This window comes from Tauraco erythrolophus, chromosome 1 (assembly GCF_009769465.1).
Source record: "Tauraco erythrolophus isolate bTauEry1 chromosome 1, bTauEry1.pri, whole genome shotgun sequence".
Classification (NCBI taxonomy): Eukaryota; Metazoa; Chordata; class Aves; order Musophagiformes; family Musophagidae; genus Tauraco; species Tauraco erythrolophus.
This window is the reverse complement of record NC_141465.1, coordinates 68,605,374-68,623,502: the sequence shown is the minus strand read 5'-3', so window position 1 is coordinate 68,623,502 and position 18,129 is coordinate 68,605,374. Positions and strand designations below refer to the sequence as shown.

Below are 18,129 nucleotides of genomic sequence, written 5' to 3'. Positions count from 1 at the left end.
GAAGAAAATCTACTTGCATTATGCTGTTTTGACTGTAGACAGACTGATTTTTACAGTTCCTTGCGCAGTGCTTCAGATGCATCTGTTCGCACAATGTGTTCATCTCTTGGGTGAATACATAACTACTGCTTGTTGTCTGACATATTACCCCCTGTAAGCACAAGGCATGTATGTGCTCTCACCTCTAAGTTGTTTGCAGCAATTGAAAAAGGTTGTTTAAGCCTTCACCAACTTAAAAGTGTGTAACTATTTGGATAACCTTACTTCCTTCAAGTGAGTTACAGTGAAAAAAGATAGCTAAATATACTTAAACTGCTTTTCAGAGTTTGCAAAGAACATGACTAGGAATTATCTGAAGAAGAGATGGTAGTAACTCTCTATCTGGGCACAGTGATCTGATGTATTTAAGATCTTCATTTTTAATATTTTCTTCAAAGATTTGTATATTGTTCCTGCCTAACTAGCATAGAGAAACTGCCTTGAATGCAGTTAGAAGACAAATCTGGTTTTTAGTGGCAGCCATTCTGTTGTTTCTCCTGGGAGTGGTTATAGTGGTTAAACATTAATCATCCATCTGTAGATACTGCTCTGAGCTACTGATGGCTGGGCAGGGGGAGGTCTGTCTAGACATCTTTGTGGTCTGTCTGTCTTGCCTAAACTCCTTCAAAAATTACTTCTTTGAAGAAGAATGGGCAGAATAAAGATGTACTTTATATGCCCGAAACTCAGTGTAATAAAGTGCTGAAAGTCTGTCAGGTTGGTTGAAAATAAAATTTTGAGAAATTCTCTGTGTTAAAAAAGCATATGTTTCAAGTAGCACCTTTCAGAAGGGAAAAGTGATCTGCCTCCCAGGCTATTCACATTTGTTCAGGTAAGAGAGTTGCTGACCAAAGGTGGAGCTGCAGGAAAGACCACTGCTTGACAGGGAAAGCAGTGAAGTGAGATTGCAGTGTGAGGAGGATCAGATACTAAGGATAAAGATGGACATTCAATCTTTTTATAGATTGTTGTTTACCTAATTTACTTGACTTCCTCAATCAGGTGTTTTAAAGATCTAGTCTGACAATGTACTGTCATCATACGTTTAGTCCAATTACCCTCTAGGAGGTTTAAACAGGAAGTTACTGCTTAAGAGATTTCGTTTTTTATTTTATGAATGGTCATTTGGGGAACTTGTATAAATCATCAAATGTTAATAGTCAAAAAACTGCTTGAACATGGAAAAAATGCTTGTTCTGTCAAAAGAGCTAAACAGAAAAATGTAAACAAAAGTGTTTCACTGAAACCTCTGCATTTTTTCCTTCTCAGCAGGCAGAGATTCATAAAGAAATGCATAAGTAAGATTAGAAAACAGAGGTGATTTGCCGGATAATCAAAGTTAATGATGAAAATGAAAAACTGTTATCATAGAATAGAATCTATATTGTCACGTATCACAGTAGCAGCTCTGAATGATTGGGACTGTTGTGCAAGAAAAAAATAATCCAGTCTAACCAGTTCTGTTTCAAAATTCCAAGGTAAGTAGCTGGGTAGCAAGCAGCATTCCAGTCTGATGAAAAGTATTCTGATTGCGAGATGAGAGCACTTGACTTCCCAGCTGTTGCATGTGTGCCTGCCTGAGTTTTGGGTTACTCACAGGTGATTTAGTATTTAGGTAACTATTAAGCAGGATAAGTGCTTACTTAGAGCATATTTAGAATAGATACTGATTTTTGGCACATGGTAGAAAAAGAACATTTCATTCCTATGTCCTATACCTGTCCAAGCTTTAACCCCAAACAACTTACTCTGCGTAGTAGAAGATTCACCTACAACTAAGGCATGTTCTTGGGGATCCTTTTTATCTGCAAGTGAAATAGAGATATTTTTCTTCCAGAACTGTGTCTGTCTTTGGTTTTGGGGCCTGGCATCAGCAAGTATCAGTGCAATCTGCCCAGAAGAGACAAGGCGCTTTTGTAGCAGAGCAAATAATTGTGAGAAGCTTCTTAACCCATCTCCTTCGAAATTAAAGTTACATTGGAGTTGTCCTTTTATTATGTGTTAAATGATAATTTGGATAATAAGATGATACAATGTTAGTTTTCTCAAGCTGTTTTTCACGCAGTTTTAGCTGATGTTTTTATATGCGTTCCAATAAGCAATGCTTGCAAATTCTTTTGGACCTACAGTATGAGCTATGTAAAAAGTATATTTGAAACTGCTGCAGGGCAGGGGAAGGGACTAGATGACGTAAGGTCCTTTCTCTCTCGCTCTTATATAATTTTTTTTCCCTTTGAAGTTTTTGCATTTTACATACTGTTTCTTATGTCATTTTATTAATTTTTAAATAACTTGTAAGATTACTCTTACTCAGTGCTATAGTTTATTTTGTGGAGCAGGCTTGTGTCCAAGCCATGGAAGAGAAGAGGGGCTGACAACTTTTGTTTAGTCAACTTGCTGTGACTGCGTAGTTAACTCTGAGTGCCACCTACCTCCTCAAGTCATGCATATAAAATGGAAATTAATTAAAAGTGATGTTAGAAGTGACTAGGATGTTTTTAAATTCTTTCGATTTAACTGAACAGTTCCATAAGTAAATCTCTCAATGAGTATTGTTTCTAGTCAAAAACAATTTCAGTCCCTAGTACCAAGATTATCACAGTTCAGAAAATCTTGAGGCAATTGATATGATTCCAAGAATGCACGATCGCCAATTTAAGATTCCATTTCAGTAAGTGATTAAAAAAAGTAACAGAAATACTATCATTTTTTGTTTAGTTTAATCTTGAATTGTGAAATACAAATTTGTTTGACTTTTAGAACATAGAATGTGAATGATACTTCTCTCAGAAACATTGATAATCTGTGCATTTGTTTTCAGTACACGTTTTGGAACTTTGTACCGAAAAATTTGTTTGAGCAGTTCAGAAGAATAGCTAACTTCTATTTTCTCATAATTTTCCTTGTTCAGGTAAGTGATCCTCATTGTTTAATAAATTTCTGGACACTTCCTAAAAAAAATAAGGAGTTGAAAAAGATTTAAAAATCCACTGGTTTTGATGACTGGGGAGAGGTAAATAGTTGAGCTTGGATAGCCTTTTACATTGATGATGTGACAGAAGGAGTTTTATTTCGTTTCCAGGTTGTAAATGTGAATCTAACCTGAAGAGAAATTGACACCATCACTGGTTTGATGGCAAGACATCTCTTTATAAAATAGAAAAGAATGAAAGTAATTTTTTATTTTTGTTTTGAAATAAACCTCCAGATCAGTAAAACCATTGTTATAAGTTATGTGGGCAATACTATTAGTTTTGCTAAATACTCTTATTTTTAATAACAGAATGATGCCTTGGCAGACATCTTCCAACTACATTGTCATCAAAGTCTCTAGAGAAACCAAAATGTATTATACAATACTTGCTTAGGGTAGTAAATAAACATTTGTTTTTGTTATTATTACCTCAGATAACTAGTCTGCTGATTTCTAAGTATCTTCATTCTGAACCTTTCACAATCATGTAAATGTGTTAAACAGTAAAAAACGTTACTAAGTTAAGTGAAAAGCTGTATTACTTTGCATACCAGATTGTGTAGAAAGATTTTCTTATCACTTGGACTCCCTCTCTGGATTCTATCTCTTTGTTTGTAATTGCAGAAGCTACGGCTCAGTATTTCAGGATTTTCTGCTCGCATGCATAAGAACAGCTGCGTTGTATAAAGTGTAAAAACAGTGCCATGATAATTTCTAATGCTGCTCAGTAATTTTGCCTCCAAAGCTGCAGCTTTCTAGTCTGGTACTTACTTAAACTCTTGCAAGCAAATGTTTTTACCAGGCATTAACATCTGAATGTTAATGTGATTTAAATATAAATCACTATAAATTTAAATACTAGATATAGTATTGTATCTTATTATAGCGTATAGTTATTTTTCAAATTTTGTTGGTATAGTACATATTCTTAAAATTGTAATAAAGTACTGTTCTTTTTAATTAAAGTTCCTTGGTGCTTTGTAACATTGGTGAAATGATTACTTGAAACATCTTACTTGAAAAACAGACTGCGTACATTTACAAAAATATAACCAGAAAATATTTGTTCCTTTTGTTGCAGTTAATTATTGATACACCTACTAGTCCAGTCACAAGTGGACTTCCACTTTTATTTGTCATCACCGTCACAGCTATCAAACAGGTGAGTAATTTAGCGAGCAAAAATAAAACTAAAGAGAACATTCTTATTTGTTTGCATTTCAATTTTCCCTGCCTTTTTGTGTTAGACTGCCTTAGGGCAATGCCTAAAGAATGATGGCAATGAATTTTAACAGAGTAATTTTATTTTTGTTTCTGTAGTTTGAGTAGAATTGTTTGCTATATGATGATGTCTCACTAACTGAACTCAAGCTTCTAAATAATTTAATGATTTTGATGTCCTTGTGTTCCAAGGAATCATTTACATTCTTGTGTTAACTCAGCACTTTTTGACTTTTGCTTCTAAATAGCTGTCCACATCCTATTATGTTTTTCCATAATGATTGAAAATGAGTTTAATAAGAACTACAAAAACTTACAAAATAAATCTCCTCTTACCTTTGAGGCTTCCTTAGTCTTTACAGTATGAACAGATGATAAAGATCATTTTGGTTCAAGTCTTCGCTATATGTTGTGATTATAATCTACCATCAATAACAATAGATGCAGTGCTTTATACGGATTAGTATTGAACAGACCTTGTAGTATTCTCTCGTATTTTTGTGTGAAAATCCATAAAATTGAAATGGTTTTTACAAGTCAGTTTTTGTCACATAATTGAGTATAAAAGATCCTATTAGAAGTTCTTCTGTTGAAATAGAATTGCTTACTACAGGTATGGAATTGTACAGGTTTGCCATTTCACTGTCAAGTTAGTATTAGCAAAAGGAAAAGATTACGGTAGTTTTTCACCTGCGACCCTAATGCTGCAGTGTTACAGTTGATATGAGCACTTAAACGTAGATGGGATCTTATTGAAATTAGTGGAATCTCTGATGCATATAGAATGTTCTAATTCATATGGGGATCTTGCAATCAGATCTGCGTGTTATCAGAGCTTCTGATATTACAAATTTGATCTGGATCAGGAATGAATCAGGAATGAGATCATGATTGCCTTTCTGTTGATTTAGCCAGATCCAAATTTGTTGACTTTGTGAGTTTCACGCCAGTTGCAGGAGGACAGAAGATACCCGATCTGGCATAAACCTTGCTAGTGCAAAGTTAGTTCATCAAAAACTTTACTAAATTTGAACTAGGAAGTGAGTTTATAACCAGTACTTTGCATTTGGTGCCTACAATGCTCTTCTGTGTTTACTGTGCCATCTCACTCTAGCCACAGAATAGTTTTTAAAAATCTGGGCTCTTAAAGTAATAGTCACAAACAATGGCCTTTACAGTGGTTCTGTTAAGTGCTTGGCTTTTTGCCTTCAGTCCAATTTAATGATAATTGCTCCTACAGGACAGCTGTCAATGTAAGAAATCAGTAGCACAGTGAGTTCCCTTTTACGGTTCAGTTTTCACTGTTTCTGGGTCTAGACAACAACCACTTTTTTCCCTTCATTTCGGAGAATGGGATGTGAATGTTAAAAGAAAATTTGTGCAAGCAGCTTCATGTTCAGCATCTGTACCTGGACCGTTCAAAGGAGTTAGCACTTTTCATGGGCGTAAGGAAGATCTCTCATGTGATGCTTCAAAAAAATGTTCTATCTTTTGGAAAAAAAAAAAATCCATGAGGTAGTTGAACATGAAGAAAGTTTCTAGGCCAGAGTGCTCCTCGTTTTATGACAAAACTTTGGGGGGGTGTGTGTGTGTGTGTGCCTGTATTTCTTACGTACCTATGATGGGCTATGGTAATTAAAACAGTGACTAACAAAAATGAGGCTGTGGTGGGTTGACCCTGACCAGCAGCCGAACACCCACCCGGTCTCTCGCTCATTGCCCTCTCTTGTGGTATGGGGAGAAAAGAGAGGGAAGCTGAAAAGACTTGTGTGTCATGTTAGTGACGCTTTGATAGGGAAAGCAACAGCTATGCACACCAGCCAAGCAAAGTAAGGAATTCATTCTCTACTTCCCATTGGCAGGCAGATGTCCAGCCACTTCATCAAAAGCAGGGCCACAGCACACTTAAAGCTTGCGTAGGAGGACAAATGCTATCACCACAAAAAAAGCCCCTTCTGCCTGCTTTCCCTGACCTTTTGTTGGTGAGCACAGTGTCATATGGTGTGGAATATCCCCTTGGTCAGTTTGGGTCTGCAGTCCATGCAGTGTCACCTCCCAGCCTCTTGCCCACCCTCAGCCTGCTGGCCTTTTTCTGTTGTGAGGAAAGGTTGGACAGAAAACCTCGATGCTGTGCAAGCACTCTTCAGCAATAGCCAAAACACTGTGGTGTTACCAACACTGTTTTAGCCCCAAGTACAAAGCACAGCAGCACATGGGCTGCTGTGGAGAAAGCTAACTCCATTCCAGTACAGAGGATAATTTTGATTGTCCCTTAATAGGATAACTGATTACCTTCACAGTCTTAATGCTAAATGCAGACTTTTCCTTCATTAGTTTTCAAAGAAACTACGCAGAGCAATGTTTCCATTTCTTTACAGTGCTAACAGTACTCAATTGAGTATATTCTATAGTAGGATTTAGCTCTTGCTGGTGAGCAAAAGTTGTGATGCGCGCAATAGGTAATATTTTAAGTGTGGCTTTACCAGTCTTAAGATTTTAAATGTTACACTTTAGGGTCTTACTGTAGTTTGGTAATGGTCTGTCAAAGCATGGATTATAGCATGCTGTGCCTAGGTACTGCAGTTCCATCTATCTCCTTGAATCTTTCTCCCGACAACTGGTGTAGGCTTTGGGACCTGCTTGAGGAGCTGTACCAGCCCCTGGAAATGTATTACACTAAAGCTATACAGACTCTTGCAAGTTCTTGGGTTCTCTCTGAGAGTTTCCAAGGTAGTGACACTTTTGTTCTACATGGAATTTTCAAATGTGCTGAAGAGAGTTAGATGTAAAAATGCTACGGAATACAAGTGATATTTTCCTTCTCTTAACCACTGGTGCCTTTGTCAGTTCCAGTCTTTATACCATGGCAGGACATTTTGAATGGAAAGTTGCAGATTCCTTGTCCTTTGTCTGTTTATATAAAACACAAATTCGTAGGGTAATTGAGCAATCAAAATAGGGTACTCTGCAAAGTCTCTTGAAACAAAATTTTTTAGGATGGTATATAATATATATAGAGTTAATGAGTCTGACATCATTGTATGACAATTGGGAAACATGACCACTTTCAGTCATGTCGTCGCTTTATCATCTTTCAATATAGAGTCTCAGCCTTCCAAAATATATTTTCTACACTTTTGTCTTCTCAGCAACTGCTTCTGTAAGTACTTCACACTTAATCAAGAGTCAATAGAGCATGAGCAATAGATGATCACTTAAACACCAGAAATTCTTCTGCACATTCTAAACATCCCTGTTCATCAAAATGTCTTCATTAAAATGTATAATTTTGTTGACTAATTGTAACTGAATGCTCTTTTTCATATATGTCCAACATGACTGTATTATTGATGTGTATCACAATTTCATTTGTTCTAGTGAGAATATTTTTTTTTCCTTACCTTGATCAAGGGTAACACTTAAAAAATTTTAGCAAGCTAGGACTGTTCTGTGTCTTTATAGCCAAATACGCATCACTGTGTCCTTCCATTTCACTGTTTTCTAGGGTTATGAAGATTGGCTTCGACATAAAGCTGACAATGCAATGAACCAATGCCCCGTTCATTTCATTCAACATGGTAAACTGGTTAGAAAACAAAGCCGAAAATTAAGAGTAAGTACCAATGACTTAATAAATTTTAGAAGTCAGGCTTTACCTTGCATTTCTTGTAAAACAAATTATACAGAAATGTAGTGTGATGATGATGATGTAGAATTTATTACATTTAATGGAGATTGGACTTACAATATACTAATTTTTAATTTATTGCCTCTGAATAAGGTATTTTTAGAAGCTAGATGTCTTTGCTTTGTTAACTCCTCTTATAACTGTTCCTTTTGTTTTCTATTTTTTAATTTGGAATTTCACTCATGATTTGTCTTTTGTCTTTTCTCTGTGTTTGGTCCTCTGTGGTTATACACATTAATAATTTTTTTAAGCCTAATTATGATAGTCAACACTACTGATTTGTCTAACGTATAAAACACGTATATATGTATACATACATACACAACACATTCAGAATACTTTCTACATTGCCCATCATATCACAGCTTCTTCACTGGCCTTCTGAGTCCTGCTACATTCCTTTCCTAGTATTCTGACAGTTATTCTCAGAAACTGGTTTCTGCTAGGTTTTTTGTGCTTGGTTGTTGTTTTTTTGTGGGTTTTTTTGTGAGGAGATGAACTTTTCATCATTATTTTCTTTAGAGCTCAGTGAATTTGATAGATATTTGTTTGGAATTTCTTTATTTCTAATAACTTTGTTACAGATATCTTTTCCTGCTCTGCCCTCTTTGAACATAAATGACTCTACAGTGTTCACAGCCTTTCTGCTGTGACCTTCCCTGTGAGTGTGATAGTTTCTGCCTAGGGCTTTCTGGTGATAAAAAAATCTAAGACATCACATGCTGAGTATTCAGAGTATGTAGCTGAACAGATTCACAGAACCGTTGATGTTGACAGGCACCTCTGGAGGTCATCTGGTCCAATGCCCCAACTCAAGCAGGGTCACTGAGAGCTGGTTGCCCAGGACCATGTCCAGACAGGTTTTGAACCCCTCAAAGGAAGGAGAGTCCAGAACCTCCCTGGACAACCTGTGCCAGGGCTCAGTCACCCTCACAGTGAAAATGAGATGGACCCTTCCATGTTTCAGATTGTGCCCGTTGCCTCTGGTCCTGTCACTGGGCACCACTGAAAAGAGCCTGACTGTGTCCTCTTTGCGCCTTTAGCTGACACAGTGGCAAATGTTGTCAGAGGACCTTTTAAATTTTATTAAGAATATGCTCTTTGCTAGTATCTTTTAATTGTTTTGAGTGGTTTTCTTATTCTTGCCTTTTTTTCCTTTTGCAAATTGTTTAGATTATTAACTTCTGTTTTGATAGGCTGTTGTATTATAGACTGCTCCTGGCTTGCAGGGTGACCTGTATGTCGTGGCTTACAGAGAGAATCTTGCTAACTTAATTAATGCATCATAGAATCATTCAACAGTATGATCTGTGAAAATCAAAATTAAGAGGAGTCAATTTTGTCTTTATGAGTTGGACCTAAAAACTCTCTGATGTGTAAGTGTTTTCAATGACAAAATGCCCACTGTGTCTGGAGTGGTTTTTTTTTCTCATGCTTGTTCTTGTAGTGGCACTTTACTGTCAGGAGGGGTTTGTTTGCTAAACTGACCTCTTGACTTTCTCGCTGGCCAGATTCAATATTCTGAAGAATTCTGATTTTTTCCTTCTATGACATCTGTAAGAGGTGATTAAACTTGCAGTAGTATTGCTGTGTTTTAGGTAATAGATTATTAAATTAATGTTGTTTTCAGTAGTAAAGAAAGCTAGTAAAATCAGAATAATTACATGGTGTTGTTACACTTTGTTCTAGGAATAGGTGAATTCTCTGTCACCTGACAATTTATTCAAGATAGTTCCCTAAGAGCATTTTGTCTGGTTTTGGTAGAGTTCTCACTTTGAGGGCTTTATTATAATTTACCATGTTACTGTCTTTCATAATTAATGATTTTGTGGCAAAAATGTAGCTTCTCTTGAATATGCATCTTGAAAGAATAAGGCAACTTGAGCAGCAGTCTGGTCCATCAGGGTCCACTGCTCTTTGGGATGAAGGCTCTGTGTTGTTCAGGTTGGTTCCAGCCGAGACATTCACTGCCTTTGGTTCCAAGCCTACCCCTTCACTGTCTCACTGCATATCTTTACTTCCCTAGGTCTGCAGAATGATACATGAGAAGTCATTTAATCAAAAGGAAATACATGAGGAGATTAATCCCTTCCTAAATTTGAACAGCCCAAAACTTTCTATTTTTGGTTACAAGTGCAGCTTTTTTCCCCTAGAAATGGAGTAGCCAATTGCTTTTATGCTATTTCAATAAGTCTCGAATTTTTGTTCAGAGACTGAAAATTCATAAACCACATAGCTCTACTGCTGCATTAGAAGTTGTGATTTTCAAAAAGACACCGTTGTTTACACAAAAGATGGAAAATTTCTTATTGAACTTTCTGTTAATTTTCATACCTGATTGTTGCAGTTGTGCTTGGCAACTTGCATTCTCCTATGCCATATGTACAATCTTCAATTTTTGGTTGCTGGTGGTTAAAAAAAAAAACCCTTTTCATATCTGCAAGAAGTTAAATCTCATTTATTATCATCCTAGTTCTTCAAGACATGTTAGTAAATCTTGTCTAGGATATCACAACTTTATTTTTAGGTATTATTGTTGTTTGTTATCAGACTATTTTGCTTGACTCCTGCCAATTGCTAAGGATATTGGAATTTAGCTTTATAAACGTATCACAAGAACAATGATTAAGCTGAATCTTATGAAAATGAATTATGACATAAAAGTAAATTGAACAGATGTTGAGCTACATGAAAAATTGCAGAAATTATGTATTTTGATGGGATCTTTATTGAAACTTTGGTATTCTTAAAGCATGTAGTATTTCTTTGCCATTTCTTTGGGTTTTTTAATATTCCTTTGTAAAAGATGACCTCCAAAAATGTATCAAAGGCTGTTTTTCTCAAATGAATGGTTTACAGTGGTATTTTGAATTTATAGTTGGTTGGCTGTTCTGTGACACTCTTTAACACCCTGTAAGATATTACCTGTATTTGCATGAATGAAAAATTCATTTGCTCACCTTTAAACACAGACAAAAATAGGGTGGACTTCTAGTCATAGAATTCTACTGAAAATGTATCCTGTTTTCATTGGCAAACTTGGAATTCTTAGCTTTTTCAACTGTCTCTAATTATAATACTCAGAGCTAAATGCTTTTCCTGAAGAAAGAATGAGAGTAGCTCAAATCTCTAGCTGTTTTTGAACCAATGTTTTGTTGTATTTAGTCTTAAAACAAGGATAGTATCTTCCATTTTTGAAATAATGTGGCAAGAATTAATAAGACAGTACTCGCAAAATGGTTATCCTGAGAGGAAAGGTAGTACGCAATAGACCTCAGTCATTCCACAAGGTGTAATTCAGTTTTCCAGAGATATTTCTGTGGTTCTTTGGTAAAATCCTGGTGTACATGTTGATGAATTTTCAAGATATTTGAGTAAATCTAGGTTTTGGGTTTGAAATCTGAAATTTGGGTTGCTACATAAATGATAAATGCATTTTGTTTTGTTGTGTTTTTTCTCTAGGTTGGCGATATTGTAATGGTAAAAGAAGATGAAACATTCCCATGTGACTTAATATTTCTGTCAAGTAGTAGAGGAGATGGAACATGTTTTGTTACAACAGCTAGTTTGGATGGTGAATCCAGTCATAAAGTAATTAAAAGTTCTACGTTTTCTTTTTAAGGCAACGTTTGCATTTCATTTTTTACACAGATCACAATATGACTTCATGCTTATATGTGTGAGCAGATACACTAACGTGTGTAACTCAAGTTTCTACCAGTTGACTTCGTTTCTCTTAAAGTATCATTATTTTATGGAAAGCTTTAAAATGTATTTATTTGTGATTTTGTGTGTGTCCAGTGTAGGCTTGCAGATTGCAGAGAAAATGAATAAACTTTTTTGTACTTAAATGCTTTCATGGTGACCTGATTTGTGAGTACACTGCAAGGTACTTGCATATAATGTAAGAAGATGCCCAATTAGGAGCATTTAAAGGTGCATCTTACTTGAACTACGAGCTCTTACATAGAAGTTGTTAAATCTGTTTCATGTTGAACTGAAGTATATGTGCAGATTAATGTCTTGTATATCTGTCCTTACTGTTTTTATTTTATTTACACCTTTTTATTGATTCCAGACTTACTATGCTGTTCAAGATACAAAGGCATTTCACAATGAACAAGAAATCGATGCACTGCATGCTACCATTGAATGTGAACAACCTCAGCCTGACCTTTATAAGTAAGAAAATAATTCTTAACCTCTTTCATTTAAGGTACCCTAACAATAAATTATAAGAATATCATAATGAAAAGATACTGGCTGCATCTGGCTGATTAGAGTGGGCCCCAGAGTGACCTTGAAGTTAGGTTAATCTTCCATCCGTGCTCCTTCCCTCCACGTACCTCACTGGTCTGCCCTAGGGCAGTGGTCTCTAAAGGGGAATGCACAAGCCAATCCATTGGGGTGCATCACAAAAATTTTAGAACTTATATTTGTTTAATCTAAAAAATAATAAAGAAATTAACTCAAGTAACCCTTGCAAAATGGCTAAGTGGCTTAAAAAGATTCCTGCAAAGAAACTGCAGATTGAAGATAATACTAAAAATGCAAGCACAAGTGAACAAGAAAATGGCACACGTTTCCACTCCTAGTATGAGCTCTTCGTCAGCCACATTACAAGGTAAAACCAATGCCAATCTAATCAGATCTAGAAATTGGCCAGAAAAATTTTAAATCATCAATGCTATTTGAAATATGGATTTGCATCTGCTATTAACGATGAACCTCACCCCATGTGCTTTGAGATATTAGCTAATGATAGTACGAAGCAGCTGTGATTAGCAAGACATTTAAAAACTAAGCATCCAGAACATCATGAAAAACCTCTACAGTTTTTTAGCAATGTTTAAAGTCATGCAATACTCAGTATTTTACAAAGGTACCGTACAAAATTTCCCTGCACTTAATGATAAATCTTTAGAAGCTGCTTTTGTGGTTTCTTTTTTAATAGTAAAAGACAAAAAGCAACATACCATTGAGGAAACACTTATTCTTCCTGCCACAGTAAAAATAGCTGAAATTATACACAGAAAACAATATGGTAACAAACTAGAATGCACTCTTTCATCAGCAAATACTGTTGGAAGATGCAGAGAAAACATTGCTTATTTCTGAGGTGTGGAGATACCTCTTTTCCCCGATCTCAATGACCACGGAACTGATCTAGAAATCTGCGAGAGAACACATTCTTTAGAAAACGGATTCGATGAATGGCTTGGTCCTTCTTTAAATACCTGGCTCACAAAGTGAATGGTTGGAAGTTGAAGCGTACGCTATTATAGATAGTGGAATTTGTTGGGACAACCGTTGACACACGAATAATGAGAATGCTTATTGGTAGACAGCTTCTCTCTGTGCTAATTTTTACTTGGCGCTTTACCTCTCAATGAACCAGAGTGGCAAATCTTTCTTTCCAAAGTTACATGGTCACTTTACATCATCATGCATCGTAACGAACCATACGGTGTCTTTAGATGTGCCTTTACTGTGTTGTATATTCTCTCAGCAGACAAGTCACTGCTCCTCTGAGCCTGAAGGTTCCCTTTCAGGGTCACAGACCCACCAGCTCTGCACAGTTTCCTCTGTCATCCAGAATGCTAATGTCTGGCTTAATCCCTTTGAACTGAGGTTACCCACTTGGACAGTGGTATTGCAAACACAGTGTACTGGGTTGGCTGGAATGGAATAATTCAATTTTCTTCATAGCGGCCCATGCGACATAGTGGTTTTGATTTGTGACTACAACAGTGTTAATAACACACCAGTGTTTTAGCTGTTGCCAAGAAGTGCTTGCACAGTGTCAAGGCTTTCTTTGTTTTTCACTCTGCCGCTCCAGCAAGTAGGCTGGGGTGGGAGGAGGGCAAGTGGCTGGGAGTGGATACAGCCAGGACAGCTGACCTCTGTTGTCCAGAGGGATATTCTGTGCCACATAATGTCATGCTTATCAGTAAAACTAGGGGAGTAGTCTTTCCAAAGTAGCTGTTGCTTGGAGACTGGCTGGGCATTGGTCTGCTTATGGGAGGTGGTGAGTAGTTGCCTTTGTGTCACTTGTTTTTTTTCCTGCACTTGTTAAACTGTCATCATCCTGCTTTTGCTCTTCCGATTCTCTCCCATATCCTGTGGGGGAGGGAATAAGTGAGAGGCTAGTGGGTGCTTAGTTGCTATCCAGGCTCAAGCCACCACAGGTAAAATGTACTTAGAGATATTCAGAAGGAAAATTGCTTATTGGCTTTATGCTTTTGGTTTGGTTTTAGCTCAGTTGCAGGTTTTTGGTTTTGTGAAGGATAGTAATTACACTGGCTTACCTTGGGTAATTTAGAGAATAAGATTTCTTGTTATTTCTTGCTAATGGGTCTACTTAGAAGATTTATTCTTAATTTTATAATCTCTCTTATCTTTTTATATGTTAACTTTACATTGACTTGCTGTTCTATGTATATATAGAATCATAGAATGGTCAGGGTTGGAAGGGACCTCAAAGATCATCTAGTTTCAACCCCCCTGCCATGGGCAGGAACACCCTCCACTACACCAGGTTGCCCAAAGCCTCATCCAATCTGGCTTTCAACACTTCCAGGGATGGGGCATCCACCACTTCTCTGAGCAACCTGTTCCAGTGCCTCACCGCCCTCTGAGGGAAAATTTTTTTCCTTATATCTAATCTAAATCTGCCCTCTTTCAATTTAAAGCCATTGCCTCTTGTCCTATCACTACATGCCCTTGTAAAAAGTCCTTCTCCAGCTTTCCTGTAGGCCCCCTTTAAGTACTGGAAGGCTACAATAAGATCACCCCAGAGCCTTCTCTTCTCCAGGCTGAACAGCCCCAACTCTCTCAGCCTGTCTTCATAGCAGAGGTGCTCCAGCCCTCTGATCATCTTCGTGGCCCTCCTCTGGACCCGCTCCAGCAGCTCCATGTCCTTCTTGTGCTGGGGATTCCAGAGCTGAGCGCAGTATTCCAGGTGGGGTCTCACGAGAGCAGAGGAGAGGGGCAGAATCACCTCCCTCGACCTGCTGGCCACGCTTCTTTTGATGCAGCCCAGGACAGGGTTGGCTTTCTGGGCTGCCAGCGCACATTGCCAGCTCATGTTGAGCTTCTCATCCACCAGCACTCCCGAGTCCTATCTCTAAGTTCTTGTTTATGTTCTGGATAATCAGAACATGTTCAATTAGAAACTGTTCACTATAATAAATGCTTTCTAGAAAATGTTTCTCAAATAATCTATTCTCACATGTATTTTTAAAAGCAAGAGTAATTTGCTTTGGTTTTAAATATGTATGTGTGGTATATATATCTATATGTAGAGAGAATATATGTCCTTGTAAAGTATCTTAAAAACACTGATATATTGGGAGATACATGTGTAAGAATACACAAACTAGCAGTGCTGTTAAACTGCTTGTATATTTCCCTTGCAGATTTGTTGGTCGAATAAATGTTTACCATGATAGGAATGAGCCTACTGCAAGGTAGGGAAAATCCATAGTTTCTATATGTTTAAACATTTTCAGAGTTGAATAAGTATCAATAATGAAAATTACCTTTGGTTCACCAACGTTGTGCTGCCTTGTCTTATTGATAGAATATTTTTCTCTTAGAAGCTTCCAGACTGTTATTTCATATAGCAGAAATATTTCATCTTTTAATCAGATTTCTCTTATTTTATATTTTTATGTCTTTATTCAACTTCAGTTTTTATTTTACATGTATTTAGTTTGTAAATGATGTTGATAGGATTTTGACAGTACTTGTACAATACTGCCCCATTAGCACAGAGTCTTGGTAGTGCACTAAATAATATGAATAGTGTCACTTGTGTGTTTCTCTTTTCTTAGAAATTGAAGAGTTTGAATGTGCCAAATATGTTTATGTTTAGTAAGAGTACTTGTACATTTTTCTAAAATGTCCATGATGTTGTATGTGTTCAGGAAGACAACCACCAGGGAAATGAGTTTGTTTTGTGGTGTAGGAGGTGATGTTTTGTTACCCCGGGTTTGGCACCCAGAGGGTTCTGCCTCCTGTGCAAATAGGTTTCATCCTGAAGGGAGCGCAGTGACTTCTGCTCAAGGAGCAGTCTGTAGCCCAGGATGTTCTTTGTCCAGCAAATAGGGAAGAAAAATGAAGCAGTACAAGAGAGGCACGAGTCTTCCTGTCTTTTCTGCATAGTATCTGCTGTCTACCAGCAAGGAAGAGATTTGCTGTACCTGATTTTGTTCAGGTCCTTGCAACAAAGAGACAAAGCAGTAGGAGGAAAAGCTTCTCGCTTCAGTGATACTCTGAACCTTAGCATGTGGGAAGTTACTCCATTCTGGCTAAGTGCTTTCCTCATCTCAGTGTGTCTAAAGATCCGTGATTTCCTATCGCAATCTGCTACGAAAACTGTCTTTTTTGCTTCTTTAACCTTCAAGATTCTTTTGACTAATAAAGTCAGTCGTATATGAACTTGGGTGGGAGAGGAAAGGAAAATAAACAGAAAATACCTTTTTAATCTCAACAGCAAGAGATTGATCTGTGTATAACACATGAGAAGAAAATCTGTGGCAGTAAGACTTGTATTCCTTAGACAGCATTATTAGAGCAATTGATATTTTTTACTATATTGAGTTATAATATTTTATAATCCAAATCATTCATGTAACATCACTCCACTATTCTAAATGAACCTAGTTTCAAGTTTTACATCAGAGATAATGGCCCTGGGGGTTTTATTTGTATAGAGTTTCAGGATTTTGGGGGGTTTCAGACCACAAGAACACTTAGAATAACATTCAAAAATACTGAACTTCTTGGTTTTTTTTCCATTTCTGTGTAGATAGTCTGACAATTCTTCACGCTGTCTGTCTATAAAGTAGTCCTTGGTCTAAAATATTATTTTAAACTGCATGGGGATTCTTACATTAGTTCTCCTACTCCTTAATAAATGATTTTACCTATATTCATCTTTATGCTTTGAAATGTATACAGTAAATATCAAACAATACCTTATATGTCATTTATACTTGAAATAAAATGGAAGAATGTACTTCCTTAAGTAATTCTAACATGCAGGATGGGATAGTTTATATAAGCCTAAAAAAGACTTGAATCAGAATTGTTAAAAGTAAGCACCTTACAATTAAGATGATGAGTCTTTATTTCAGTATCTACATACGTGGTTTTCAGATACATTGGTTTAAAACTTGAATTGTGAAAATAAGAGCTTAATTTTAGGCATCTCTATATATTTTTCTTAGTTTTCACCTTAAAGCTTTAAATATGCCTAGAAACGTTGTTACGCAAAATAAAAATATTTGACTAAAACTAATTTCCTGTTTTACGTGGCTTCCACTAAGGTCTTCTGTTTCTCCCTAAATGTTCATATTTTGTAACACTTCTCTTTTGCAGGCCATTAGGATCTGAAAATCTACTTCTTAGAGGAGCCACTTTAAAGAATACAGAAAAAATCTTTGGTAAATATTTGTATTGATTATTTAAAAGGACTTGAAGTAATTAGCAAACATCAAACAAGATTACAGCCCTACAGTTACTACTCAGCATATGATTTTTATTGAATCACTTGATTTACAACTTTTTTATAAGGTTTGCTGTTGCTAAAATGGCAGCAAAGTAACTATTAATGATGTACAATGACTATAGAGACTTCTGGGAGGCAGATTCCGTAGTTTAGTCTTTCCATGATTAGAATCATAGCATGGTTTGGGTTGGAAGGGACCTCAAAGATCATCTAGTTCCAACTCCCCTGCCATGGGCAGGGACATCTTCCACTAGACCAGGTTCCTCAAAGCCTCATACAACCTAGCCTTGAACACTTCCAGGGATGGGGCATCCACAACATCTCTGGGCAACCTGTTCCAATGCCTCACCACCCTCTGAGTGAAAAATTTCTTCCTTATATCTAATCAAAATCTCCCCTCTTTCAGTTGGAATCCATTGCCCCTTGTCCTATCACTACACACCCTTGTAAAAAGTCTCCCTCCAGCTTTCTTGTAGGCGCTCTTTAGGTACTGGAAGGCTGCTAGAAGGTCTCCCTGGAGCCTTCTTTACTCCAGGCTGAACAGCCTCAACTCTCTCAGCCTGTCTTCATAGGAGAGGTGCTTCAGCCCCTGGATCATCTTTGTGGTCCTCCTCTGGACCTGTTCCAACAGCTCTATGTTCTTTTTATGTTGACGTCCCCAGAGCTGACCGCAGTACTGCAGATGGGGTCTCA

The 18,129-nt window shown here is 37.0% G+C and overlaps 1 protein-coding gene across 1 annotated transcript in view; it reads left to right on the top strand.

The window, feature by feature from the left end:
* The window catches only part of ATP11A (ATPase phospholipid transporting 11A), an 84,607-nt gene that overhangs the window by 28,202 nt on the left and 38,276 nt on the right, over nucleotides 1-18,129 (top strand). The window contains exons 3-9 of the mRNA XM_086615865.1: nucleotides 2,861-2,950; nucleotides 4,095-4,175; nucleotides 7,740-7,847; nucleotides 11,385-11,513; nucleotides 12,001-12,104; nucleotides 15,341-15,391; nucleotides 17,307-17,371. Of these exons, the coding sequence (XP_086471991.1) occupies nucleotides 2,861-2,950; nucleotides 4,095-4,175; nucleotides 7,740-7,847; nucleotides 11,385-11,513; nucleotides 12,001-12,104; nucleotides 15,341-15,391; nucleotides 17,307-17,371 (628 nt within the window). The remainder of the gene's footprint in view (nucleotides 1-2,860; nucleotides 2,951-4,094; nucleotides 4,176-7,739; nucleotides 7,848-11,384; nucleotides 11,514-12,000; nucleotides 12,105-15,340; nucleotides 15,392-17,306; nucleotides 17,372-18,129) is intronic.